Source organism: Eschrichtius robustus, chromosome 1, assembly GCF_028021215.1.
Source record: "Eschrichtius robustus isolate mEscRob2 chromosome 1, mEscRob2.pri, whole genome shotgun sequence".
NCBI lineage: Eukaryota > Metazoa > Chordata > Mammalia > Artiodactyla > Eschrichtiidae > Eschrichtius > Eschrichtius robustus.
The window spans coordinates 25400240-25420599 of NC_090824.1; the positions used below are offsets into that span (position 1 = coordinate 25400240).

At 38.6% G+C, this 20360-nt stretch overlaps 2 protein-coding genes across 2 annotated transcripts in view; one reads left to right on the top strand and one right to left on the bottom strand.

The window, feature by feature from the left end:
- The window catches only part of SPTLC2 (serine palmitoyltransferase long chain base subunit 2), a 117021-nt gene that overhangs the window by 49551 nt on the left and 47110 nt on the right, over nucleotides 1-20360 (top strand). The window lies entirely within an intron of this gene.
- LOC137762049 (small ubiquitin-related modifier 1-like) lies at nucleotides 1002-20151 on the bottom strand. The gene is made up of 2 exons (XM_068539380.1): nucleotides 19854-20151; nucleotides 1002-1066 (listed from the first exon to the last, which is right to left on the bottom strand). The coding sequence occupies exons 1-2, from the start codon at nucleotides 20149-20151 to the stop codon at nucleotides 1002-1004; spliced, it is 363 nt and encodes a 120-aa protein (XP_068395481.1).

The following is a 20360-nucleotide window of genomic DNA, read 5'->3' on the forward strand; positions in this document are numbered from 1 at the left end:
TTTGCTCTAGTGCAATATTTCATGTTATCAGCCTTGAGCGCTCGACTCTTCAGCTGTATAATATTTTATGGTAAGGTTGATCTGATTTGCATTGAAAATCAAGAAAAAAGTAGTATGTCTCATTTTCATTGATTTAAGCCTGTTTTCTTAAATCAGAATTTTCCCTTAGTATTTTTTCTGATCTGTGGTACATGCATCCTTGTTATCTCTTGGAAGTGTTGATCATTTTCAGTTTCATAAATTGATTCCTTGGGGAAGAATATAATTCATTAATGTCGTGAATACCGCATGGAGCCTTGTGAGAAGCTCCCTGCTAACAAAGCTACAACGTTATCTCCTCTCTCTCATATAAGGTATTACTAGAAATAGTATGCTTTGACCTGAGTGTACATATATGCTCATATATGTAAATGTATGTGTATCTATGCTCAGATATGTATATATATGTACATACCTAGCACTTAGCTAGTTATTTGACATAGGTGCATCAGGCTTGTTGATTCAGCACACAGTTTTAGGTGACTGAAAAACGAATGGTAACAGCTCTCAAAATTACCTTGGATAATTTCTTTGCCCTATCCTAGAGCATGGATCCATGTGATGCGTGACCTCTGGATAAATGACTTATAGAGCCTATGAAATCTAGGCTCTACTGGTAGACAGCAAATGAAATATGGTAATTAGATATAGACTTTGGGTTAGCACTCATTTTCCAGTTTATCTGTTGCCTCTCTAACCACCCCTTAAGCTTAGTGGTGTGAAACAACAGCCATCTTATTATGCTCACAGATTCTGCGGGTCAGGAATTCGGTCAGGGCACAGCAGGGATAGCTTGTCTTTGCTCCACAATGTCTGGGGCTTGAACTTGGAAGACCCAGGCGGCTGGGGAAGACTCTGATGGCTGGGCGCTGGGATCATCTGGAGGCTTCTTCACTTACACATCACCGGGGCTGGAGTGACTTGAAGGTTGGGCTCAGCGGAGGCTGTTGACCAGAGCACCTTCACGTGTCCTTTCCATGTGGCGTGGGCTCCTCACAGCGTGGTGACCAGGTATCCAGATAGGACCCTGCAGAGAGCAAGCATTCCCAAAGAACCTGCTGAAACCCCATGACCTTCTGTGATCTGTTGTTAACAAGCAAGTCACCAAGGCCAGCCCAGATTGCAGGGCATAGGGAATCAGACTCCACCGCAAATGGGAGTCAGGTCAAAGAATTTGTGGCCGTTTTTAAAACTTGCCACTACCAGCCTTTAGATAATATATTTTAAAACTAGTCCCTAAAACTTTTAATTAGTGTGACAGACTTCTACTGGTTACGTTATTTCTCTCCCAGAATAGAGGATAATAAAAATCTAACCACTTCTCATAAAGCCTGCTACCTGATCCTATTTAAATTTGGCCTGATTTCTTTTAGATTTGAGTGGGTTAAGGCAATGCTTATTTTTATGACATCATTTAATGCATCTTTTCATTGTCCTTGAAGAAAAAAAGGTGGAACCAGTCAGTAGCCTTTTGACTATGGCTTAAGGTGACCTTTAAAATAGAGGTATCTGCAATTAATTATCTGAGTGTGATTTTATAATAGAAGTCACCTACCTTAAGAGAAACTTAATCTCATATGTTCAGAAGATTGAATGTCATTAATTCCACAAACATTGAGTATCTCGCTACATGTTAGACTCTGTGAATCAGAATCCATAGGCAGTGGGCATCCAAGCAGATCATTTGAATGAGGTGTATACTTGGGGGTTACTGGGGCTGTAGAGGGTAGTGGGCTGTTGTATTAATCCCAGAGATTACTGTACCATAGAAAAATTGAAGTTTTATTAATCATTCACCAAATATTTGAGTGCCTGCAGTGTGTGGTAGGTGCTGATTCATCAAAGAATAAAATACCCCCAAATTCCTGCCTTGCGGGGTTTCTAATAAGGGAAATAAATTATACAGTTGCTAGAAAGTGGTAAGTACTCTGGGAAAAAGCAGAAAGGTAGGTGTTGAGGAGTTCTGGAGACGCAGTTTGTAATTCTAAATAGGGTGGTCATTGAGACGGTAAGATTTTATGGAGCACTTGAGAGACATGGGAATTTAACCCTGAAAATCCAGGGCTAGAAGGCCCTGAGATGTAGGTGACTCCATGTTCAGCAATAGTAAGAAGGCCACTGTGGCAGGAGCATAATAGTATAGGTAGAGTGCCTGAGGGTGAGTGAGTGAGGTGAGGACAGCGGGGAGAGTCTTGTCCCGCAGGGGTGTTAGGTTGGTATGAAAACACAGACACACTGGTTCTCTTGCCTTGTCTAGTATCAAACTCAAATTCTTGAATAGTTTCTGTGGGCTTTTTAATATTGGCAGGCTTGTGGGCTGTTTCAGATAGGTTAAGAATTTTACTGGCCCTTCAGATTTCATGAAAAGTACAGAATATAATATACCCATGATTATATTTTGAACAAATTTGCTAGAAAGAGTCAGATTTGCCTAAGACCTATACCAGTGTTTTTCTTTCAGTGAATTTCAGTAGCGCTGTGAGTTGGGAATGGGGGAAGGAAAGTGTAACCCATATATGAACAGAAGAGACTGTTACATGATAATGCTGATATTGCAAATGGAAGAACTCTTTCTTTACTTTGTGGCAAATATCTCACATATGATTTCTATTTAGGAATGAGAGGGGAAAAGATCATGTAATGTTAGGGCTTGGTCCTAGATTTAATGTTGGTTTAAGGGAATATTAGAAGTAAGAAGCTGGTTTTCTTGTCATGTCCTTACTATTATTCTCTGACTTTTGTTACCAGGCATACAAATATTAAGCACTATTTGAAAAAGCTCATTTTTGACGTAATATTTTCTCCTTTTTGTAAGACATAATAGTTTTATATATTGCATGTTTTTAATTTCTCTGTTGTGTAAACTTATTTCGCCATAAACAGTCCTTCCTGTGGGGCCACTCCATAAGCTTTTCTCACCAAACAGGATGCCGACGCAATGGAATTCCCTTGCAGATGGCTAAAGACAGCGAAGAGTCACCGGGAACTTGATTTCCTTTTTTACTTATTTTTTCCTCCTGTTTCAGTTTCAAATAATTCAAAGAATTATAGGACTAGAGGCTTTAAATAAGCTACAATTAGCACAGCATTTATTTATTTATTTATTTTTATACAACCGGTTCTTTTTCGTTATCTCTTTTATACATATTAGTATATATATGTCAATCCCAAACCCCCAATTCATCCACCCACCCCATCACCCCCCCACACACTTCCCCCCTTGGTGTCCATACGTTTGTTCTCTACATCTGTGTCTCTATTTCTGCCTTGCAAACCGGTTCATCTGTACCATTTTTCTAGATTCCACATATATGTGTTAATATACGATATTTGTTTTTTCTCTTTCTAACTTACTTCACTCTGTATGACAGTCTCTAAGTCCATCCATGTCCCTACAAATGACCCAATTTTGTTCCTTTTTATGGCTGAGTAATATTCCATTGTATATATGTACCACATCTTCTTTATCCATTCTTCTGTCGATGGGCATTTAAGTTGCTTCCATGACCTGGCTACTGTAAATAGTGCTGCAATGAACAGTGGGGTGCGTGTGTCTTTTTGAATGATGGTTTTCTCTGGGTATATGCCCAGTAGTGGGATTGCTGGATCATATGGTAATTCTATTTTTCGTTTTTTAAGGAACCTCCATGCTGTTCTCCATAGTGGCTGTATCAATTTACGTTCCAACCAATAGTGCAAGGGGGTTCCCTTTTCTCCACATCCTCCCCAGCATTTGTTGTTTGTAGATTTTCTGATGATGCCCATGCTAACTGGTGTGAGGTGATACCTCATTGTAGTTTTGATTTGCATTTCTCTAATAATTAGTGACGTTGAGCGGCTTTTCATGTGCTTCTTGGCCATCTGTATGTCTTCTTTGGAGAAATGTCTATTTAGGTCTTCTGCCCATTTTTGGATTGGGTTTTTTGTTTTTTTAATATTGAGCTGCATGAGCTGTTTATATATTTTGGAGATTAATCCTTTGTTGATTCGTTTGCAAATATTTTCTCCCATTCTGAGGGTTGTCTTTTTGTCTTGTTTGTAGTTTCCTTTGCTTTGCAAAAGCTTTTAAGTCTCATTAGGTCCCATTTGTTTATTTTTGTTTTTATTTCCATTACTCCAGGAGGTGGATCAAAAAAGATCTTGCTGTGATTTATGTCAAAGAGTGTTCTTCCTATGTTTTCCTCTAAGAGTTTTATAGTGTCCAGTCTTACATTTAGGTCTCTAGTCAATTTTGAGTTTATTTTTGTGTATGGTGTTAGGGAGTGTTCTAATTTCATTCTTTTACATGTAGCTGTCCAGTTTTCCCAGCACCACTTATTGAAGAGACTGTCTTTTCTCCATTGTATATCCTTGCCTCCTTTGTCATAGATTAGTTGACCATAGGTGCATGGGTTTATCTCTGGGCTTTCTATCCTGTTCCATTGATCTATATTTCTGTTTTTGTGTTAGTACCATACTGTCTTGATTACTGTAGCTTTGTAGTATAACCTGAAGTCAGGGAATCTGATTCCTCCAGCTCTGTTTTTTTCCTTCAAGACTGCTTTGGCTATTTGGGGTCTTTTGTGTCCATACAGATTTTAAGATTTTTTGTTCTAGATCTGTAAAAAATGCCATTGGTAATTTGATAGGGATTGCACTGAATCTGTAGATTGCTTTGGGTAGTATAGTCATTTTCACAATACTGATTCTTCCAATCCAAGAACATGGTATATCTCTCCATCTGTTTGTGTCGTCTTTGATTTCCTTCATCAGTGTCTTATAGTTTTCTGAGTACAGGTCTTTTACCTCCTTAGGTAGGTTTATTCCTAGGTATTTTATTCTTTTTGTTGCAGTGGTGAATGGGATTGTTTCCTTAATTTCTCTTTATGATCTTTTGTTGTTAGTGTATAGGAATACAAGGGATTTCTGTGCATTAATTTTGTATCCTGCAACTTTACCAAATTCATTGATTAGCTCTAGTAGTTTACTGGTGGCATCTTTAGGATTCTCTGTGTATAGAGAATGTATATTGAGCTCTGTACAGTGACAGTTTTACTTCTTTTCCAATTTGTATTCCTTTTATTTCTTGTTCTTCTCTGATTGCTATGACTAGGACTTCCAAAACTATGTCGAATAATAGTGGCGAGAGTGGGCATCCTTGTCTTGTTCCTGATCTTAGAGGAAATGCTTTCAGTTTTTCACCATCGAGAATGATGTTTGCTCTGGGTTTGTCATATATGGCCTTTATTATGTTGAGGTAGGTTCCCTCTATGCCCACTTTCTGGAGAGTTTTTATCATAAATCATGTTGAATTTTGTCAAAAGCTTTTTCTGCATCTATAGAGATGATCTTATGGTTTTTCTCCTTCAATTTGTTAATATGGTTTATCACACTGTTTGACTTGCGTATACTGAAGAATCCTTGCATTCCTGAGATAAACCCCACTTGATCATGGTGTATGATCATTTTAATGTGCTGTTGGATTCTGTTTGCTAGTATTTTGTTGAGGACTTTTGCATCTATGTTCATCAGTGGTATTTTCCTGTAATTTCCTTTTTTTGTAGTATCTCTGTCTGGTTTTGGAATCAGGGTGATGGTGGCCCCATAGAATGATTTTTGGAGTGTTCCTTCCTCCACAATTTTTTGGAAGAGTTTGAGAAGGATGGGTGTTAGCTCTTCTCTAAATGTTTGATAGAATTCACCTGTGAAGCCATCTGGTCCTGGACTTTTGTTTGTTGGAAGATTTTTAATCACAGTTTTAATTTCATTACTTGTGATTGGTCTGTTCATATTTTCTGTTTCTTCCTGGTTCAGTCTTGGAAGGTTATACCTTTCTAAGAATTTGTCCATTTCTTCCAGGTTGTCCATTTTATTGACATAGAGTTGCTTGTAGTAGTCTCTTAATGATGCTTTCTGTTTCTGCAGTGTCCGTTGTAACTTCTCCTTTTTCATTTCTAATTTTATTGATTTGAGTCCTCTCCCTCTTTTTCTTGATGAGTCTGGCTAAAGGTTTATCTGTTTTGTTTATCTTCTCAGCCAGCTTTTAGATTTATTGATCTTTGTTTCTATTTCATTTATTTCTGCTCTGATCTTTATGATTTCTTTCCCTCTACTAACTGGGTTTTGTTTGTTCTTCTTTCTCTAGTTCTTCTAGGTGTAAGGTTAGATTGTTTGTCTGAGATTTTTCTTGTTTCTTGAGGTAGGATTGTATTGCTATAAACTTCCCTCTTAGAACTGCTTTTGCTGCATCCCTTAGGTTTTGGATCATTGTGTTTTCATTGTCATTTGTCTCTAGGTATTTTTTGATTTCCTCTTTGATTTCTTCAGTGATCTCTTGGTTATTTAATAATGTATTGTTTAGCCTCCATGTGTTTGTATTTTTTACATTTTTTTCCCTGTAATTAATTTCTAACCTCACAGCATTGTCAGAAAAGATGCTTGATATGATTTCAGTTTTCTTAAATTTACCGAGGCTTGATTTGTGACCCAGGATGTGATCTATCCTGGAGAATGTTCCGTGTGCACTTGAGAAGAAAGAGTAATCTGCTGTTTTTGGATGGAATGTCCTATTAATGTCAATTAAATCTATCTGGTCTATTGTGTTATTTAAAGCTTGTGTTTCCTTATTAACTTTCTGCCTGGATGACCTGTCCATTGGTGTAAGTGAGGTGTTAAAGTCCTCCACTATTATTGTGTTACTGTCGATTTCCTCTTACAGCTGTTAGCATTTGCCTTATGTATTGAGGTGCTTCTGTGTTGGGTGCATACATATTTATAATTGTAATATCTTCTTCTTGGATTGATCCCTTGATCATTATATAGTGTCCTTCCTTGTCTTTTGTAACAGTCTTTATTTTAAAGTCTATTTTATCTGTTACGAGTATTGCTACTCCAGCTTCTTTTGATTTCCATTTGCATCCCCTCACTTTCAGTCTGTATGTGTCCCTAGGTCTGAAGTGGGTCTCTTGTAGACAGCATACATATGGGTCTTGTTTTTGTATCCATTCAGCAAGCCTGTGTCTTTTGGTTGGAGCATTTAATCCATTCACGTTTAAGGTAATTATCGACATGTGTGTTCCTATTACCATTTTCTTAATTGTTATGGGTTTGTTTTTGTAGGTCCTTTTCTTCTCTTGTGTTTTCCACTTAGAGAAATTCCTTTAGCATTTGTTGTAGAGCTCGTTTGGTGGTGCTGAATTCTCTTAGCTTTTGCTTGTCTGTAAAGCTTTTGATTTCTCTGTTGAATTTGAATGAGATACTTGCCGGGTAGAGTAATCTTGGTTGTAGGTTCTTCCCTTTCATCACTTTAAGTATGATCATGTCACTCCCTTCTGGCTTCTAGATTTTCTGCTGAGAAATCAGCTGTTAACATTATGGGAGTTTCCATGTATGTTATTTGTCGTTTTATCCTTGTTGCTTTCAGTAATTTTTCTTTGTCTTTAATTTTTGTCAAGTTGATTACTGTGTGTCTCAGTGTGTTTCTCCTTGGGTTTATCCTGCCTGGGACTCTCTGTGCTTCCTGGACTTGGGTGGCTATTTCCTTTCCCATGTTAGGGAAGTTTTCGACTATAATCTCTTCAAATATTTTCTTGGGTCCTTTCTCTCTCTCTTCTCCTCCTGGAACCCTATAATGCGAATGCTGTTGCGTTTAATGTTGTCCCAGAGGTCTCTTAGGCTGTCTTCATTTCTTTTCATTCTTTTTTCTTTATGCTGTTCCGCAGCAGTGAATTCCACCATTCTGTCTTCGAGGTCACTTATCCGTTCTTCTGCCTCAGTTATTCTGCTGTTGATTCCTTCTAGTGTAGTTTTCATTTCAGTTATTGTATTGGTCATCTCTGTTTGTTTGTTCTTTAATTCTTCTAGGTCTTTGTTAATCATTTCTTGCATCTTCTCAATCTTTGCCTCCATTCTTATTCCGAGGTCCTGGATCATCTTCACTATCATTATTCTAAATTCTTTTTCTGGAAGGTTGCCTATCTCCACTTCATTTAGTTGTTTTTCTGGGGTTTTATCTTGTTCCTTCATCTGGTGCATAGTCCTCTGCCTTTTCATTTTGTCTGTCTTTCTGTGAATGTGGTTTTCATTCCACGGGCTGCAGAATTGTAGTTCTTGCTTCTACTGTCTGCCCTCTGGTGGATGAGGCTATCTAAGAGGCTTGTGCAAGCTTCCTGATGGGAGGGACTGGTGGTGGGTAGAGCTGGGTGTTGCTCTGGTGGGCTGAGCTCAGTAAAACTTTAATCTGCTTGTCTGTTGACGGGTGGGGTTGGTGGGGTTGCGTTCTCTCCCTGTTGGTTGTTTGGCCTGAGGCGACCCAGCACTGGAGCCTACCTGAGCTCAGTAAAACTTTAATCTGCTTGTCTGTTGATGGGTGGGGCTGCGTTCCCTCCCTGTTGGTTGTTTGGCCTGAGGCAACCCAGCACTGGAGCCTACCCGGCTCTTTGGTGGGACTGATGGCAGACTCTAGGAGGGCTCACGCCAAGGAGTACTTCCCAGAACTTCTGATGCCAGTGTCCTTGTCCCCGTGGTGAGCCACAGCCACCCCCCTCCTCTGCAGCAGACCCTCCAACACTAGCAGGTAGGTCTGGTTCAGTCTCCTATGGGGTCACTGCTCCTTCCCCTGGGTCCTGATGCACACACTACTTTCTGTGTGCCCTCCAAGAGTGTAGTCTGACGTGCTGCAGTCAGATCCCTCTAGTCTTCAAAATCTGATTCTCTAGGAATTCCTCCTCCTGTTGCTGGACCACCAGGTTGGGAAGCCTGACGTGGGGCAGAACCTTCACTCCAGTGGGTGGACTTCTGTGGTGTAAGTGTTCTCCAGTTTGTGAGTCACCAACCCAGTGGTTATAGGATTTGATTTTATTGTGATTGCACCCCTCCTTCCCTCTCATTGTGGCTTCTCCTTTGTCTTTGGATGTGGGGTATCTTTTTTGGTGAGTTCTAGTGTCTTCCTGTCAACGATTGTTTAGCAGTTAGTTGTGATTCCTGTGCTCTCGCAAGAGGGAGTGAGCACACGTCCTTCTACTCCGCCATCTTGAACAGCACAGCATTTTTTGGTTTGTTTTTTCCCTGGGCCACTTGCACTACCATCTATGGGTTCTAATCTCCTTACCACACCCTTACCCCTTTGAGACTCAGATTCACTTTTCTGAACATACTGTGTTTGAAAGGTGTGTGTGTGTGTGTCTGTGTCTGTGTGTGTGTGTGTGGATGTATGTTTTAAGATCATGAATTTATATATCTTCTCTAAGCTACTCTGTTATTGGAGCTGTTAGCATTTTATATATGATCATAAATTTGAGGCAGAATTTCATTTTTGAGACTGATTTAGGATCTTAAGGAGCTCATATATTACCTCTACAAAAGTATTTATTTTCTTCTTTCTTGGCCCAATATGAACCCTTGTTGATATGTAGTGCATGTCTCTTGTTGCTGTATAACGATCATCTTTCCTATGTCTTTTATTTTTAAATGTATATATTATTTCATCTTTTGAAACTTCCTGCAACTTCTGGAAACAAATGGACATTGTAGGGAAAAACAGGAGCATTCTAATCTTCCTTGGTGTTCTTCCTTTTCCTTATTGGCTTTAAGGAACTGGAGGCTGGGGAAGAGAACTAAGAATTATGAAAAACAGGTCACAGTAATTTAAAATGTTTGTCCCTAAATTCTGTGAAGTAGACCTGTAGTCATATGGCAGAGTTGATGTTTCTCATCATAATTTTTTTTTAATATTTATTTTATTTACTTATTTATTTATATTTTTGGCTGTGTCCGGTCTTAGTTGTGGCATGCGGGATCTTTCATTGCGGCACATGGGCTCTTCATTGCGGCACAAGGGCTTCTCTCTAGTTGTGGCACGTGGGCTCCAGAGTGCATGGGCTGTGTAGTTTGTGCCGTGCACGCTCCCTAGTTGTGGCATGTGGGCTTAGTTGCCCTGAGGCATGCGGGATCTTAGTTCCCCAACCAGGGATCGAACCCACATTCCCAGCTTTGGAAGGCGGATTCTTTACCACTGGACCACCAGGGAAGTCCCCTCATCATAATGTTTTTAAATCTTTTTCTTATTTGTAAAACAATCACAAACTTACATAAAAGTTGGAAGTACAGCACAAAAAAAACTTTTTTCCTGAACCAATTGAGTTAGTTGCTGATCTGAAGCCCCATCATCCCAAATGCTTTAGTGTGTGCTTCCTACAAAGGCATTTTCTTACATAACCATAATACAACCGACCACAGCAAGAAATTTACACTAATATGTTATTTAATTAACTAATATGAACATGTTATTAATTATTTCAGTAACTAATAATGATACATTATTACTGTCTGTTCCTCAGACCAGCATCCTGAGGCTGTGGGTGTGGTTTAGAGTCACCTTTTGTACTTAGTTGTCACGTCTCTTTACTCTTCTTCAGTCACAGTTCCTCAGTCTGTCTTTGACTTTCATGACGTTGACACTTTTAACAATTATAGGCCAGTTATTATACAGAATATCCCTCAATTTGTGTTCATCTAGTGTTTCCTCATGATTAAGATTCAGCCTACGTATCTTTAACAGGAACAGCACAGAAGTTATGCTGCTTTTTCTCATTGTATCCTCTCTTCATCTTCTCAACTAAATATGTAACTGTCTTCAGGTTATGTAGGCCTGAAATCGTAGCCATGTCTCCCCATGTCTAAGTCAAAATCTGTTGATTCTGCCTGTCACTTCTGCTTATTCCCACTGCCATGTGACTATTTCAGACCCTGACTCCCTGTTCCTTAAACAATTGCACCACCCATAACTGCCTTCTCCTTGCTTCAGTCTTTCCTGTACCACTTATTAATCTTCCTAACATACAGCTTCTGTTGTTGTCTGCCTAAAGATGCCGAAATAGAGAATAACAGTCTTTAGTAACTCCTAGTTGCCTACAGAATAAAGTTCAATTCTTTATATGATGTTTGAGATCCTCTATAGTTTGATTTTAGCTTAACCATCTTTTCCTGTACCCTCATTTAAACCAATTTGGTGCCTCTTGACAGAATGCTCGTCCTCCTGTCACTGAAATTCTGTTCATTCTTCACAACAAACTGAAATGCTGTCTTTTATGACACCTTTGTGCTGATTCATTTTTTCCTTCCAAAAGCCATGTTTCACAACTTTATATCTCACATTTATAATTTTGTCTCACAGAGCCAGTGCTTAATGTTTGAACACAATGTTTTCTTCAAAGTGTGTAAGTCAATCAATAGACTTATATGATAGATGTTACAATTGTTGTCCCAGTCATAAAATACTAAACATATAATGAAATCTCTAAGCCTTTCCATTGCAATTTTTAAATGTAAATAAGATTTTTTTTAATTTAAAAAATTTTTAATTTTTTAAACAATTTTTAAAGGTTACTTTCCATTTACAGTTATTACTAAATGTTGGCTATATTCCCTGTGTTGTACACTACATTCTTGAGCCTATCTTACACCCAGTAGTTTGTGCCTCCCACCCCTCACCCCTCTATTGCCCCCCCTTCATTATAATTTTGACTGTATATCTCAAGTATTTTATGTTACTGAATTTTGATTTTTTTCTCTTTAACATGTAGCTAATTGGCTAATAATAGCATAATTCCAATGAGTATATGAAGTTTATTATTGCCACATTCAGCATGTCTAATAATTTTTGGTTTTGTCCTGAATGAATTAAGTTTCTGAGTCCTGTGTATCTTATTAGTATTCATACTTTATTTTTTCTCTTCAGAGTCAGTAGATACCGTCTTAAGTTTATAAACAACACATTTTGAAATACAAAATAGTCTTTAGGGAACTCCTTGGCAGTCCAGTGGTTAGGACTCAGTGCTTTCACTTCTGTGGGTTCGGTCCCTGGTTGGGGAACTAAGGTTCTGCAAGCCATGCAGCGCAGCCAAAAATAAGAAAAAAGAAAGAAATAGTCTTTAAATTTATAAAGATAACTAGCCAGTAGAAGAATTTTAAAATAGTAATATTACAAAAAGTGGTGGTGATTAGTGGAGGAAACATGGAAAGTAGGAGTACAGATGCCTTATCTAAGCACCATCCAAGGTTGACGAAAGAGGCAGCAGAGGTGTAAGTTTATTATTCAGCATTTTGGTACTAGCCACGAAGAGAGCCAGAAACAGAGCCTGGAGCTTCTTGCTGGGAGTGGGAATGGAGGTGGCTGGGTGGAGGAGGGAAACTTCTATTTTTTTTTTTTTTAATAATTTTCTGTACTATTAGAATTTTATTTTACCAGATTGAATATGTTACTTTTATATTTAAAACTTTTTGTTTTAGACTCCAGAGTACATTAATAACTTACATGAAAGTAAATCCTGCCTAAGATAAGTTTGAAAGTAAGGCTTAAACATACACACGAATAGTCTGTGGTTGATTATTGATAAATGTTTTCATCTTTTTTGTGGGAAGACGTGTTATTCTTTGGTGATAAGAGTGTAGAGCCTTCAGAAAAGCTGCAGCATGCAGGGGAAGTTGAGATCCTTTCCCTACCCTACTTTGTAAGCACTCCTTTCTTCTTTCTCCCAATCTTTTCCACATTTCCCCTCCAATTCCTATCCTTTTCTCAAAGAAGAGAGGGCCATGTGACTAGAGTGATGGGTAGATAATGAGAGCTGTCTTACCTAGAAACCACCTAAGAGCTGTCTTACCTAAGATAACAGTGGTTAGGAATTGTGTTTGTACCTTGAGTAGATATACTGAGTTAGAACAGGCTGGTGAGTAGAAAAAAATGAGACCTAGGAAATTCTGACAAATTACACGAGACATTTGAAATTCTAGATTTTACTTCACATGTCACTAATCCACGTACAGTAATAGAAATTTAGCTGTAAGATCTATTTATGAATCAAGGCAAAATGTCTGACCAAAGGAACTAAAATTGCGCTTTTCCATTTTCCAGAGTTGTGCTTTGATGTATTTTATTTCTGTCCAAAGGTGTAGTTAATAACAAGCACAGCACCTAGCTGTGTCTGAAATCTAGTAGCCTTTTGATAAATTTGGTGAATGAATGAACACACACATGATCGAGAAATATTAGAAAATGGATGGGTTCTTAAAGTACATTGCTTGTATACTTGAATGTTAAGCCAGAATGGCCAAATTGTGGAACAAAATAAACTAGATAGGTACATTTTACTAGATAAATTTTAATATGATGACAGAAATAACTTTCTTTGTAGAAAACTGCACTTTTTGTACTTCTTAGTATTGAAGGGAACTGAGAGCTCATTCAGGTGGCTGTTGGCATAGGAGGAAGAAAAAGAATACCTTGGGCAGATCGAGGTTTAATTAAAATTCGGTTTGGCTCATTTGAATGAATTCCTATAATAGACTTGTTAATGAGGTGTTAAATGATCACCTTGAGAATCCCAGGAACTGTCAAAAGCTAATTAGAACTGAGAAGCTTTTTTTTTTTTTTAATTTCTATTCAAATTCTCTGCCCATCCTTTTTTTTAAAGCTTTTTTTTTTTTTTTTTTTTTTTTAAAGTATTCCAGGATCCCCATGCTGAGGGGGCAGAACTGTTAAAGAAAACAGTCTTGAGAGAGGGTTGCGGTGGGAGTGGTCATAAAGAGAATTTCCTGCTTCTGGAGAGGGGGTGCTGACATCCACTTGTTACCTTTGGCAGGCGGGCTTTTCATTTGGTTGAACCTGGGTACCCTTCTTTCCAATCCCTATGCTTTCTGAGCCTAGGAATATTTGGGTTCCACTTTTTTCTTTATTATTATGTATCTGCTTTTATGTAATTTGTTTATTTCACTATTAGAGATTCATCTAAGTAAAAATCAAGTTTTCTAGTGAACACAGTTTAATTCTTAGCCACAGTACAGTTTAACAGTATATCTAATGCTGGAAAGTAGATTAGATCCCTCCTTTCTTGTAACTTACTGCCTAGAACACTGTTGAGAAATATTTAATTCTTCATTTATCAAACATTTCTCAAGCACTTGCTCTGTATCTTGTGGTGGGTATGCTGTTGAGGGGTACAGAGTTGAACAGTACATGATCCTTGCCTTTGAAAATGCTTATAGTCTAGTGGTAGGGGTAAGATTCCAGAAAGGACTGGTTTCAGAGCCACAAATAAATTCTTCTTTTGTTCAGCTTCCCCTTTTCTTGGTTTTCCTCCTTCCTTCTCCTCCTCCCTCACCCCCACCCCCAAAAACCCCCTTAAACTTCCTTAAATCCAGCTAATTATTTGAAGCAAATTCAGATCTTATTGATTTTATGTTTCTTACTAATTTTTCTATCTAAATGGATTTTTCCTATGGAATATATATCACTTTAGTAAATTACCAGCAATCAAAGAAAAAGATTTTCTTTCTGTAAAGTAGCCTCTTTATTATCTAGCAAAAAGGGCTTCTTAACGAATGGCTTAAGCCTTCTGCAATCAGCAAGCAGTATAACCACTTTACAGGTAGAGAAAATTGAGCTCACACACAAGATAAGTTTTCTCAATATTTTGTCTTCAAGTAGAATGTAGCTTTCCTGAACTCCATCCACTTCATAATCTATTTTTAATTTTCTGATTTCTTGTCTGCGAATTTTCAGAAAAACAGCTAAGTTTAGTTGTGAGTAATCGCCCCTACAAATGAAAGCCTACCTCTTTCCTCTCCATGGATCAGTAACCCCTTTAACCTCCCTCTCCGCTTGAGAAATCTATCCTGAATACTCAAGAGCTTTTGTAGCACGGTCTGTCTATTTCTTCTTCCAAGTCCAAGTGCTAATAAAAATTTCTTGCCACAAGAGTGGTCTCTCCTTTTGCGTCTTGTTTCAGAGTTTGTTTTAAGCTGGCTGTTAAGATGCCCACAGGCAGCAGGCTGGAAGCTAACCTTTGAACAAATGTAGACTTGTTCATTTAGTAGAATGTTGTTATTAATGCATAACATAAATAAGGAGTTTGAGGATGTTCCCCTTGGACAGGAAAGGAGCCCCGAAGTCGATGTCCCTCATATTGCAGAAGATGTGGTAAGATGATATAAGGGAACTAAACTCTTAATTAAACTACTGTGAATCATATTATTGTTATTTTTTTAAGATTGAAGTGGGTGAACTACCTTAGTTTTATTTCATAATAAAATTAATTTTAAAGATTTTTTTCCATGATTTGATTTGTTCAGTTACTGTTTGGCTGAGATGAATGGCCATTTCTTCTCATCACTTATAATTTGTCAGCTTTATAGCCCAGTCTCTGTTTTGTTTGTTGAAGAGGAATAACTTTCTCAATCTTTTTGTTTAATATTTATTTTATTTATTTATTTGGTTGTGCCGGGTCTTAGTTGCAGCAGGCGGGCTCCTTAGTTGCGGCTCATGGGCTCCTTAGTTGTGGCATGCGAACTGTTAGTTGTGGCATGCATGTGGGATCTAGTTCCCTGACCAGGGATTGAACCCGGGCTCCAGGCATTGGGGGCACAGAGTCTTAACCACTGCGCCACCAGGGAAGTCCCTTTCTCAATATTAACACAGTTGGAATTGCTTTTTTCCCCCCAAATTATTTTTTTATTTTTTCTTTTATTTAATTTTGACTGCACTGTGCAGCATGTGGGGTCTTAGTTCCCCGACCAGGGATTGAACCTATGACCCCTGTGGTGGAAGCACAGGGTCTTGACCTCTAGACTGTCAGGGAAGTCCCTCCCCCAGAATTATTTTTGAGGGCTTTATCTAGGAGACTTGATCCTAGATTTTCATCAACTTTATTGCAGTTTATTGCCACAGGGATACTTAATATGTATAAATAAGTGACAAGATAGATGGACTCTTCTCAGTTAAGAACCAGATATCCTCCTTAAGGCTCTCCTTAAGATTTGAGAGCTTTTTGAAGAGCAATTGATTTTTTTTTTTTTAATTGTCACCTGTGGTTTAGAAAAAATAAATTATCTAAATACTTGTATCTGCCTGCTATCTACGTTGACAGTGGAATGAGTTTCAGAAGGATCTCATTAAGGTGTACTCTTTTAAGCCCCTGTTCTCAAACTTTGTCCATGGACCACCTGCGTCAAAGTTACTTTTAGTATGGTGGTTCCTAACCTTGCTCACACACAGGAAAGCTTAAAAATTAGTAATAATGCCAATGTCACGCCCCTTTGCAGACCCATGGCTATCTGGGGGTGAGGCTCCTGCAGGATGTTATTTAAAAGCACCCCAGATGATTCTAACGTGCAGCCAGGGTTGAGCACCACAGTTCAGAGCTTGTTAAAAATGAGGATTCGAGTCTGTTCCACCAGACCATGAGTCTTGGTGGACAAGGCCTTAGACTCTGCATTTTAAAGAAAATCTCAATTAATAATGCAAACTAACTTCTAAGAGATTTGAGGATTCTCTCTGTCTCTTTTTTTTCTTGAGCTCGTTTACATCATTGAGAACCAAAAGCAACTCTGCTGATTGGTGGTAATTGAGGAAAAGAAAGGAAATTGGAAGACAAGATATTTGATCTGTTTCTTTTACAAGAAAAATAAGGGAAATATTGGCTTGTGGAACAGGAGTTTGGTGGTGATGTTAAGTTGTCAATTTTCATTGTTTTTGGAAATTAAATGCATTGATGCTTCCTTCTAAAGAGCTGATGATCCTTGCTGAATGAATCAGTGGCATAGGTGAAGTTAGAACAAATTAGGGGAGGGAAAAGAGACAACTAAGGATTCAGAGACCTATGTTCAGGCCTCTTAAGGCTGGTTGGAATTATTTTGTTTTACTTTTTTTTAATGCTACTTGTATTTTTTATGGCCTATTAATTCAGATTCTCAAATTTTGTACGTAACCTACAAAAGGCTTTGCTCACTATATACTCTTTTTTCTAAATGTTCAGTACTAATCAGTTTTGTGAAATTCTTACTTAGTGCCTTGCCTCCTGCCTCTGAAACTAGTTTAATTCCAAGCCTCGCCTTCACCAGTGATTGCTGTATTTGCTAACCCTCTTCATCTGTCCATGGGTGCTTGACCACAGTACGCATATTTCGTCATCCCTTCATTTCTGTCTGAAAGTAGCTTGTGATATGTTCCAGTACCAAAGGAGGACAGGAGGACAGTCTTTGGACAAATTAAGCCTTTCTGTCCTAATTGTGAGCTGGCACCCTTTAAAACTCAGTTCCTTAATATTTCAGAGGCGCTTGGCCTCTTTTCTTCCTCTTGTTTAGGGCCCTGTTTCTGGCTGTGCGTTAGCAACCATTTTTTTAAGTTCTTGATTATATTGAATCAACAACTTAAAGCCTTGGCCCCTGCTGCTTGTTGCACATCCTGTGGCAGTCCTCAGGAAATCCTAGTTTTGGGCATTCAAACAAATTAAAGGATTAAACTACTACTAGGGAGAGGGTGATAAACAAGTGCTTGTGAAAGGAATTCACTGCAGTGCTTGGTGTTAACGAGTTGCTCTAGTTGCTGAGGAGAGAAATAGCAGTAGTAATAATGGGAGAGTAGATTCAAATACTTGTATGCATTCTTGTAGGGAGATAAAGAACCAAAGGGCTGCTTTAGAACAGTATCCCTAGGGTAGGGAGGGGCAGGCTGTCTGCTTTGATGTTCATTAACTTGACAATCGCCCAAGCTGAGCACTTTGATATTTGTCGACAGTCTAGCAAAACAGGGGCTGGTCTAGAAGATGGTAAACCTAGTTCCCACTCATTTTGCTTCAGTGTTCCAAAGTTACTGAACTCTTGCTTCCTGAAAGTCCCTTATAAATATCCCTTTTACAAGACTGTACACTGGAGCAGAAAGGTACATTTATTTTCCCATTCCCTGGGAAGATTTCCAGGAAATCTAACGGGAAGATTTTCTAGTGCCATTTAATTGGGACTTAAGTGTTATTAAAGTCAGTCTGCCCTGCCTTTTAGCTAATATTTCTTTTACTTTTGTTTTAGGTAACATTTTAATTTTTATTTTATTTATTTAATAAATTTATTTATTTATTTATTTTTATTTTTGGCTGCATTGGGTCTTCGTTGCTGCGCGCGGGCTTTCTCTAGTTGTGGCGAGCGGGGGCTAGTCTTTGTTGCAGTGCGCGGACTTCTCATTGCGGTGGCCTCTCTTGTTGCGGAGCATGGGCTCTAGGTATTATGCGGGCTTCAGTAGTTGTGGCATGTGGGCTCAGTAGTTGTGGCTTGCAGGCTCTAGAGCGCAGGCTCGGTAGTTGTGGCACACGGGCTTAGTTGCTCCGTGGTATGTGGGATCTTCCCCGACCAGGGCTCAAACCCGTGTCCCTTGCATTGGCAGGTGGATTCTTAACCCCTGCGCCACCAGGGAAGTCCCAAGGTAACACTTTTAAATATGATACTTCATCCTTCTTTGTCTGAGATCATGTGAAAAACATGAACAGATAAATTCAAGTTCCAGCATAGTGTGGTTTTAAAAATAGCTTCACTGATGTTTTTCTTTACATCCTAAGCTCTATTCTCTCTTCCACCACTACTTCCTTCTCCAGTCCCTTTTGGTATTTTAAGATATTTTTAGATATAATGATGTTAATTTTCATCTACATCTCTGCAGGTGTTCATGTAGAAGTTAAAGAACTAAGGATGACCATAAAGGTCAGTTGATTTGTGTGTTTGCTGGCATTCTTTTGTCCCTCTTGCTCCTTTCTAGGAGGCCATGAGTTGCTGCTCTTCGTGATGCATCCTGACTGGATACTTGTGACAAGTACATAATTTATTGATCTAGAAAGTGCTGTGATGAGAGTTGAGAGCGTTGTCTGCTGCTTTGCCCCCTCACTTTAGAGCTGTTCAAAGAGAGTGACCATTGATGATTTAGAAGGACAAATGAAGAAGAGACTGATTCTTTAACGAAGAAAACTTTAGGACCTAGTTAAGGATTAATCCCTCTTCTGCCCAGCTCACACACTACAGTATCATCTAAATGTGAAAAATATATATATCATGAAGTAGAAGTTCCTTCATGGTTTAACCTTGTTAATTATCAATATATTTCTGTTGGCATGAAAATCAACATCAGTATCTATACATTTGTAAGATTCATAAAATAAGCAAAATTTATCAAAATTTTAACAAGTACCAAATATTTGCTACTACTTGTAGAAAAGGTTTTTTTCCCCCCATTGTTACCTTTACTTATTCAGTTTTGTTTTAACAAATATTTTGTTTATTTTAATGAAGCTGCTGGTACAGACAGTGTCCATTTAAAACCCATATCCCAGGCCAAAAAGTACCAAAAAGAGCAGTGTTCTGTTGTATACACTTCTGCATGAATAACTTTAACTGCTAATGAAAAGTAGAACGTTTCTGAGATCTTCAAACAAGGTTTTTCTTTCGTCTTAAAATGCTTTCTCTGCAGTGACGCCATCTTTGGAGTTAGTCATTATTCTCACCACCTCTGTCATCTTGACTCCAACCTGATATTCCTGTTCTTCTGGTCCAGACCCTCAGACTTTAAAAGTAGCTTTAAGCTAAGGAAAGGGCATTTTTCCACAGTTCAGTTCTCTGAAAAACTTCCATCTCCCACTGAAAGTCACGGTCCAGGAGTGAAGTGATCACATGCTAGAACTTCAGGGCCAATTGCAAAGTCATTATGAACACTCGCATTAGTCACTGTTATTTATCACAAGCGTGCAAATGCACAGTCCTGGAAAAGGCGGCCTCTCTGTGCACACATGTAATTTTTTAAAAGGAGAGGGCAATATGAAGGGGGCTGAGGTTTGATCACCAAAAATCAGCACAGTGAAAACAAACAATAACGAATAATGGGCACTAGAATTCAAATTACCAGATGTTTTAAAGAGATGGGGTGCCAGTTTTCAATTCTGTTTTGAACACTACATTACAAAAGAACTATTTTTAAAAATAAAAAAGGATTAAGGGAGAAGAATAAAAAATAAAAATATCTAAACCATTGAATGCCCCCGTTTGTTCCTGATAAACTTCATTCACATCTTCTTCCTCCATTCCCAGTTCTTTTGGAGTGTGATTATCAGCAATTCTCTGACCTTCAAAGAGAAACCTGAGTGAATTCATGGGAACTCCCTGTCTTTGACAGTATGATTCTTTGAGTTTCTTGTGATGCGTCATCATTTTCACTTTGAAGTGAATCTCACTGCTATCCTGTCTGATGACTTTGAGTTTAGTGCTCTCTCCTTCCTTCTTATCCCCCAAGTCCTCAGTTGAAGGTTTTGCCTCCTGGTCAGACATGGTGACAGTGGCTTCCCCCAGGGTCTCCACCCAGCAGTGGCCTCGGGTAGGCAGAACCTTGCTCCAGGATTTACAGATCCGTGTCTTCCCCACAACACAACACTGTGGCTGGAGGGACTTCCGTTATGCCTCCTACTTGTTCAGTTTTTAATAATTTAGGAAGCCTTCCTGCTCTTGTGGGGATGTATAGAGAGCATGGCTACAAGATT

Excerpts from the sequence above, each read along its gene's own strand:
- LOC137762049 (XM_068539380.1), bottom strand. The coding sequence starts at position 20,151 with ATGTCTGACCAGGAGGCAAAACCTTCAACTGAGGACTTGGGGGATAAG. Across the intron at positions 1,067-19,853 it reads ACAAACGGGGGCATTCAATG|GGTCCTATCTGGATACCTGG; the intron begins GTTTAGATATTT and ends TGCTCTCTGCAG.